Source organism: Oryx dammah, unplaced genomic scaffold (assembly GCF_014754425.2).
Source record: "Oryx dammah isolate SB20612 unplaced genomic scaffold, SCBI_Odam_1.1 HiC_scaffold_9, whole genome shotgun sequence".
Taxonomy (NCBI): Eukaryota; Metazoa; Chordata; class Mammalia; order Artiodactyla; family Bovidae; genus Oryx; species Oryx dammah.
The window spans coordinates 2,197,321-2,205,642 of record NW_024070193.1 but is presented as its reverse complement, the minus strand read 5'-3'; the positions used below and the strand labels follow the sequence as shown (position 1 = coordinate 2,205,642).

General features: G+C 62.8%; 1 protein-coding gene across 1 annotated transcript in view; it reads right to left on the bottom strand.

The window, feature by feature from the left end:
• The window catches only part of HDAC11 (histone deacetylase 11), a 14,737-nt gene continuing 6,415 nt past the window's right edge, over window positions 1–8,322 (bottom strand). Inside the window, exons 4-10 of the mRNA XM_040246672.1 lie at window positions 5,903–6,019; window positions 4,452–4,494; window positions 4,155–4,231; window positions 3,197–3,259; window positions 2,863–2,959; window positions 1,807–1,985; window positions 1–1,611 (exon numbers count right to left, since the gene is read on the bottom strand). Of these exons, the coding sequence (XP_040102606.1) occupies window positions 1,396–1,611; window positions 1,807–1,985; window positions 2,863–2,959; window positions 3,197–3,259; window positions 4,155–4,231; window positions 4,452–4,494; window positions 5,903–6,019 (792 nt within the window). The 3' untranslated portion in view covers window positions 1–1,395. The remainder of the gene's footprint in view (window positions 1,612–1,806; window positions 1,986–2,862; window positions 2,960–3,196; window positions 3,260–4,154; window positions 4,232–4,451; window positions 4,495–5,902; window positions 6,020–8,322) is intronic.

Sequence of the window (8,322 nt, the reverse complement as noted above, 5' to 3'; positions counted from 1 at the left end):
TCGCATCGGGAAGGGCCTTTATGGTTCTCTGGAACAGAGGCTCCATGGACACAAGCCCATCGCCGCCTGCCCCTTGGGGTCGCAGGCCCATGTTGGAGGAGAAGGGGTGTTAGGTGCAGAGACCGGGGGGCGGGCTGGCGGGGCAGGGCACCCAAGTGTTTGCGACACTTGGTCGTCTTGGGAACCTCCCCACCCCTACAGCAGAGGCGGTGTGCGGGAGAAGGCGGGAGGATTCAGGGCACCCCCAGGTGGCGAGGAGCAGAGTCCCCACGGGGGTTGATCAGGGACGGCCCACCTTCCCTCCCCCCAACTCTGATCTCCGAGAGCACACCCAGGCCGTGGGGCGCTGGATGTCTCTCTCACCCCCGGCTTCCCAGGGGTTCCAGAGCATCCCCTTCAGAGCAGAGCCAGTGACAAGGTCAGGGCCCACCTGGGACCCCAGGCGCAGGGCAGGCCTGGCATTTTCGGGGAGGCCAGTGGAGGCTGTAGCCCTACCTGGCCCCACCCCAGCCCCCAACCCCTACCCGCTGCAGGCCAGGATGGAGATCCTCCGCTCGCCCCCAGCAACCCCAGCCTGGCGTCACCAGCACCGCAGTCCCCACCTGGGCCTCGAGGCCTGCGGGACCCCACCCGGCCACCTGCCCCTTCGCAGTCTCCTGGGCTGGGCCTCGGTTTCCTCCACCCCTCTGGCCTCCAGAGCTCAGGCCTGTCCTGTCCCTGAGCCCAGAGCTCATCCCCCGCCCCCCAACCCCGAGCCTGCCCTTCCCTCGAGACAAGCAAGATGTTGCTGGAACAGGCGCCCCTCTCCACCCTCCCACGAGCGGGGAGGGGCTCAGGGACAGCGCGTCCAGCCCATCCTCTACTGATGGAGAAGCCAGACGGGAAAACCCACCTGTACCTGCACACCCTTCCCCACGACCCCATATCCAGGACGACCAGGGCTCGTGCCTGCTGCCTGGGAATCCCTGCCCAGAGAGACCTGGCTCAGCCCCCTCTTGGATGCCCCACCCCGGCGGGAGGGGGAGAGGGTGTGGAAGAGGCAGGAGGGCAATCCTGCAAGCCTCCTCAGTCTGAAACGGCCGTGCTGTGCTGAAAACTGGAGCACCCCACCCTGAGGAGCGCCCCCCGCACCGGAGCCTCACCTGCCTCCTCCCTCTGGGGAGAACCACCACCTCTACGGGCTGGGCAGGCCGTGCCCGTCGGGTCCTGCCGGGACTCAGGCCCTGCCCTCTGCCCCATCTGCAGAGGGGCCCGGAGTCCCCGATACACGGGGCGGGGGGAGAGCGGAGCTGTGGAAGGCGCCCCCAGCCCCTCAGCTGGAGGAGGAGACGCGCTGGGAGGCTGGTGGGTGGGCAGACGGGCAGCAGGCGGGGAGCCTCCGAGAGGGCAGCGTGGTCAGGGCACCTCCGGGGGCAGCAGAGGCGTGTCTGAGTTCTGAGCTGAGACGCTGGCGGACTCGGGCCCGATGAGCCCCAGGCCATACAGGTTAAGGATGGAGTCGGCGATGATGCGGGCTGTGCGCTTCTGGTAGCCACCCGAGGTCACCATGAGGATGGGCAGCTGGCAGCCGCGGACTATCCGGAACACCAGCTCGTCCCGCTTCACGATGCCCTGGGTGGGTGCGGGGGACAGGGAAGATGGGCCCGGACCCTCAGGGTGGCGGAAGTCCTGCTGTGAGTCTAACCCCGCTCCGCACTGCTGCTCCCGCCCAGCCCATCTGGCCTCAGGAGGAACGCCCGTGCCGCCCACGTTCTCGCTGCTGAGTCCCCAGAGCAGAGCCCACCCACGCCGCGCCCCGGGACGCACCTGTGGACTGATGGCCAGCCCGCCGAGGCGGTCGCCCTCGAGGATGTCCGTGCCCGCGTTGTACACCACCACGTCAGGGCGCTGCTCCTGCAGAGCTTTCTCCAGGTTCCTCCCCACCTTCTGCAGGTACTCGTCGTCCTCCGTGCCCCACTCCAGCTCCACCTTCCGCCTGATGGCCTCTGGTGGGGGAGACAGCGATGCCCCAGCGTGCAGCCGGGAAACGGGGCTGGGGGCACTGCCTGCTTTCCCGTCTGACTCTAGCGCTGCTCAGCCGCTCACCCACCCAAAAGTAAGCTAACAGAGCACAAGGACCGTGGATGGAACACTGCCTGGGGCTCAGGGACCCACACCGGGCTCTCCTGGGCTCACTGCCCCCGTGAGCTCTCCACCCCCGTGAGCTCTCCCCGGAGACACGGACACCCCATGCACCCTCGGGTCCGAAGCCAGTCCGCTCGAGATGAGATTCAGTTCAGAATCGGGTCCCTGGGGCCACAGAGTGGCTGAGTCACCCCCAGGTGCTTCCTGCGTAAATGTCCCCTCCCTACAAGGTGGGCAGGTCCCCCTGTCTTCAAAGCTTTATCGAAGAGTCTCTTGCCTTTTAATTGATGAGTTTAACCCACTTGCATTTATTTAACTGTCACGTTTGAACTGATTTCTGCCATCTTATCTTGTATTTTCTACTTCTACATTTTTCTGTTTCTTTCTTGTCCTTCCCTTTTTTGACCGGACAGCCGCATACCCAGGAGAAAACCCTACTCTGTTCTCCAGGTGGTCACCCCAGGAGAGGGTTCACCGTGTGTCTATTCTCCAGGCGGTCACCCCAGGAGAGGGTTCACCGTGTGTTTATTGCGGTGAGGGGGCGGTTACGTGGTCTTCTGTGGGTTAAGCGACCTCTTTGGGTCTCAGTTTCCTTGTCTGTGAAGTGGGGATGGCCTCCCGCTCCCTGGGATGGTGAGGATCAGGAAGTGAAGTGACATCTGCAGGGCCTGGCACGCAGGGGAAGCCCAGCAGACAGAGCCCAGTCCAAGCGGGTGCGCTGGGGTGGGGGGCACTCACGCTTGGCGAAGCGGTCCCCGGGGTAGATGTGGCGGTTATACACATCCATGATGTACACGCGCTTGTCGCCCATGAAGTCGCGCTCGTGCCCGTTGCCCTGGGCGGGGAACACAGAGGCCGCTCAGGGCAGGCCACCCACGGCCAGGCCAGGAGCCCCCCGCACTCCCCAGGGAACGCACCCTGTGCATGGGCGGGGGGGGGGGAGGGGCAGCAGAGGCCCAGCCTGGGACTTGGGGGTGTTCCTGGGGGCAGGGAACCCCACTGCATGGGGCCATGTGTCAGAGGCCGCCTGGGGTGGGGGGAGGGGGGTACCCCAGCCCCGCCGGGCACTCACCTGATGGGCATCGAGGTCCACAATGGTGGCTTTGGAGATGCCCTCCACTCGGTCAAATAGGAACTGCCCAGGGCAAGAGAGGGGAGAGGTGAGGACCCCCCGGGCCAGAGGGCGCAGCCCCCCAGGGGCCCTGGTCAGCGACGGGGTGGGCTGGGAGTGCCTCCATGCTTGCGGGAGACCCCAGGCCGCCGGGAGGTCCGTGTGGCTCAGAGGAGCCTATGTGTGTCTGCAGCGGGGACCCCCTCCCAGCTGCACCCGGAGCTCCGTCTTGCCATCTCCACCTTCCTACAGGGGCCCGGGCCTAAAGCCACCGTCTCGGGGAAGCCCTTCCTTCCCCTGCCCTCCCCTCCCACCAGGGCTCCTGGCCTCTCCCTCTCCAAAAGGCCAGGGTCCACCGCCCCCTCCTCCCCATCCGTTCCCATGCTGTGTGGACAGGAGCCGCGGGGACCACGGCGACTCCCAGCCTGAGCCCGGACGCAGGTGCTGGCAGAGCGCTGGCTTCTGACAGCCGCGGAGGCCATGGCCAGCATTGCCCCTTCGGGCTGTGCCCTCACCCCTGCCGGCCCCGTTCCCCGAGGGTGAAGGGGTGAGCCCCGCAGATGCCAGCCGCTGTCGCCACCATCAGGGTCTTGATCCCTGTCTCCTCCCCGCTCTCCTGGAGCAAAGCCCTGTCTCCTGTTACTAATCTAGTGGCGTCCCGTAAGCTGCTCTCCTCCGGTCCCCGGCCCCTGGAGACGGCGGGCGCCTCTGGACCGCCACAGGCAACAGAGACGAGCAGGTGTCTCGTCCATGTTTGAGTCTCAGCCCAGCTGAGGGACCCAGGTGAGCGCTCTCCCATTCGGGGCCTCGACTCCCTTCGCGACAACGTGGGCTGAGAACACTGGACGGGGGCGGCGTTCAGGGAGGCTCTTGGAGACGATCACCCTCGCCGCCCCCCGTCACGTGTGCTCGGACGCACCTTGATGGCAAGTGTGATGTCCGCGTAGGCGCAGAAGCCCCCGCCCCGGTCGCTGGAGCAGTGGTGGAAGCCGCCGCCTGCGAGGACAGTCGTGGAGTGGGCAGGGCTGGGCAAGGGCACGCCCCAGGTGCCCCCTCCGTCCTCCCAGGGACAGCTCTGGGCCTCCAGGCTAGCCAGGCAAATGGACCCCCCCGGGGCAGGTCACCGCCCCCGGGTCCCTGGGTCGGGGGGCATCTCTGCCATCATGGCATCCGAGCAGCCGCCACCAGGCCCCAGGCCCGGCCCCGGGACACTCACCTACGTTGATGGCCCAGCCGCGGTCCACAGCCAGCTTCCCCGCCTTTGAAAACAAGCACACGCTGAGGCAGGCAGGGGCCGAGCGCTTCACTCACTCCTGCGCTGACCCACTGCCCCCGTGAACACTGCCGGCAGCTCCAAGGTGGGGATGAGCTGTGAGGTGGGGTACGGGGGCACCACCCGCCCCCACCCGGCAAGCCCCCAGCTGGCTTCTGAGACGGCAGCTCGTCATGAGTGTGCGTGCTCAGTAGCGTCTGACTCTGTGACCTCGTGGACTGCAGCCCTGTCCACAGGATTTCCCAGGCACGAATGCTGGAGTGGGTTGCCGTTCCCTGCTCCAGGGGATCTTCCCAACCCAGGGATCGAACCCACATCTCCTCTGGCTCCTGCACTGGCAGGCAGACTCTTTACCACTGAGCCACCTGCAAAGTGTAAACCCCTGTGTAACTGTGAGGGAACTGGAGGAAACCAGAGTTCCATTCTCAGGCTTGCATGCGAGCTGACAAGGATCCTCACGTGGCTTTCGAAGGGAAAACAGACACAAGTTTGCTCATGGAAATACTGTTGCTCTAGTCCTGAAATCATGTAGGAACCATCATTCTGGGGTGAGCAGGAATATGCTAATAAACTTTAAAAGTGCACAAATTTGCAAAGCTAAGAAGAAAACCACAAGGGGTCAGCCGGTGTTGATCCAGGTCTGGGTTAGATCACTGTACATTTCAATCATTTCCACTTCTTTTCCTCACTGTCTGTGGCTACCTTTCATTGGAAGGACTGATGCTGAAGATGAAACTCTGATACTCTGGCTACCTGATGTGAAGAGCTGACTCATTGGAAAAGACCCTGATGCTGGGAAAGACTGAAAATGGGAGGAGAAGGGGACGACAGAGGATGAGATGGGTGGATGGCATTGCTGACTCAGTGGACATGAGTTTGAATAAACTCCGGGAGTTGGTGATGGACAGGGAGGCCTGGTGCGCTACAGTCCATGGGGTCACAGAGAGTTGGACGCGACTGAGCGACTGGACCGAGCTGACACACGGTGTGAAACCCAGTTTTGCCTCGAGTGTTGGTGACTCTGCCACACCCCGACACAGGGGAGGGCCACCACCCACCGCTGAGGTCACGGGTTCGTCTTCATCTGAAATGTGAGAAGCTCAGAGCCGCAGTTTTAGGACACACTCTGGGTCGGGGGCAGCTGGTGAAGGACACCTCTTACACACCAGCAAATACTCTAACAGGGGGTCTTGGGGGAAGAGCAGTGATTTCTATGGGAGAAGTTTTGGAAGAAAGTTCCTGTTGCCACCTTGAAGAACATTTGCGATTTTGCTCAACTACTCAGCAGGACGAGGCATTCCGGAGGGAAAACCCCAGGTGGGCAAAGGCCCAGGGAGCGAAGGAGCCAGGGCTGGGGGTTCCGGCCCAGCCTCTGCCCCCCACTCCCCACCTACCATTATGGTTCCTCCCGTCTGGGTCCGCAGGGGCCTGAGCACCTTCCTCTGCACCAGGAAGTTGGGCAGGAAGATGACCGGGGGAATCTCTGTGATGGTTGCCACGGCGAAGGACCACTGTGGGAAGAGACGCGGGCTGTTAGGCCTCCCTCTGCCCAACGGGCCCAGAGGCAGACGATTCCCCCTGGACCAGCTTCAGGGCACCTGGGGGGCGGTGGGCAAGTACAGCTCCTTGGGTGAGAAATGGGGGCCCTCCCACCGTGGCTGAAATTCAGGCTCAGCACAGAGATGCTCACCACAGGGTGTTCTTAAAGTGAAGTCAGCGCAAGGGCCTCATGGGCCAAGGCCCTCGGCTGCTCTCTTGTGTCCAGAAGGAGAACTGCAGGGGACGACCAGTCACCACCCAGCCTACCCAGAACTGGCCTGGCCCGCACCCCAGGGGCAGCAAGGCCTTGTGGGGGCAGGGAGAGGGGGTAAGGAAGGAGGACCCTCCTTTACAAGGTCACAGCGAGTCATCGACAGAGTCCAGACTGGACGCCCAGGGCTGCTGGTCCCCCGGCGCAGCACGCCCCTTCATCCACCCGGAGTCAGCCGCCCCTTCAGATGGGGCTGCACGCGCTCGTCCCCTGCTGCTGAGGCAGGAGGACCTGGGGCACCCAGACCAGGATATAGTCTCCCTTCGGCCTTCCGGGCCCTGGGCAAGCATCCATGCACCCTGGTCCTGGACCTCTCCTGCCTGGCTGGGAATACCCCGCGATCCAGACCCTGCTCTCCACCAATGCTAGGCAGAGCCCTGCAGGGACCCTGGCAACTGGCAGATATTTCCCAAGAGCCTGGGGAGGCGCCAGGCCCGGAGATGGAGCTGGTCTGTCCTCACGGACACACAGCAGCCTGGTGGGGAGGTGCTGACCTGCAATGTGACGGCTTTGCTGGGGGAGGGAGAGCACGGTCTGGCCAGACAGCTGCAAGACCATGTGTGAGTGAGCAGGGGCATATGTGTGCACGTGTGTGGAGGACCCACAAATGGGAAGGCGGGGGCTCCACCTGTCTGTCACACCAACCCAGCAGCAGCCCAGCACATGGGAAGCAGGGAATGATTGTTCCCTGGAAGGGAGCGACGACCCCGAAGGGAAACATCGACCACTGCCTCCCTCCCACCCCCAGCAAGCCAGCAGGGGACAGAGAAGAAAAGAAAAGGAAACCACCGCCCCCAGAAGGAAATTAAGAAAGCAATTTCATTTACAATGACATCAAAAAGAATAAATTAACCAACCAGGTATAAGACTTGTACGGTGGAAACTGCAAAATGCTGCTGAAAGAACTTAAAGTTCTGAATCAGGGGAAAGACATCGGTGCCCATGGGGTGGAAGACCTAGCCTTGTGAAGATGGCGGTTCTCTCCTAACTCATCTACAGACTCATAATCGCTACTGAAATCCCAATAGCGTTTTTTGATTTTTGTGGTTTTTTTTTTTGCAGAAGTGGAGAAGCTGTCCTATAACCCTGGAGGTCCCATTTCCCGGGGACCCTAGGAGGCTCACCCCCGGGTACTCTGTGTCTCTGCTGTCACCGACTCAGGGCACCGTGGAGGGCAGCAACAAGGCCAAAGTTGCACCCAGACTCCCTGGGGCTCTGGCCACAGTTTCCGGGACATCCTTGGCTTCCAGACCCCACACCCAATCTGAGCCCAAGAAAGTCCTGTTGTTCCAACTTCACAACAACCCCCGGGTCCTGCCATGTCCGCCCCCGACCACGGCTGCTTCCAGCCTTGTCTGAGCGCCCAGGCTCTCCCACCGGGATCACGGCAACCATCCCCTTCCTCTTGGGCTCCTGATTTCATCCTGATAGCCGGGTCTCATCTATTCCCATCACAGCTGCCAAGCAAGCTTTGGAAACCTAGGTCAGATCACGTCCTCCTGCTTGAAACACTCCTGGGCTCCCACCGCCCTCAGAGCAAACTCGCAGTGACCACAGGCCCTCACTGGTCCTGACCCTCATCTGACCCCACCTCCTACCGCCTCCCTTCCACTCCCTCCAGTCCAGTGGTGTCACTGCTGCTGGGACACTCCTGCCTCGGGGCCCTTGCCCCTGCTCCTCCTCCTGCTCTCTCAGAATGCCCTCCCCCAGATGCCTGCCCAGCCCACTCCCTCACTCTCCTTTGGGAGGCTGAGCCCCCTCCCACTCCAGGCCTGAGTCCCTACAACCGTCTTCCTCTGAGACGCCGCGAGTATCACCTACTCTCATTCTCTGGTCTCGGCTCACAGCACGCTGGCTCTGTGAGGCCCGCCCGGACCACTAGGCCTGCACGAGTGCGCCTCTGCCCGGTGGCCCTCTTTCCCCTGTCGCTCCTGGATCGCTCGGCCTGCATGAGCGCACCTCTGCCCAGTGGCCCTTTCTTTCCCCTCTGTCGCTCCTGGATCG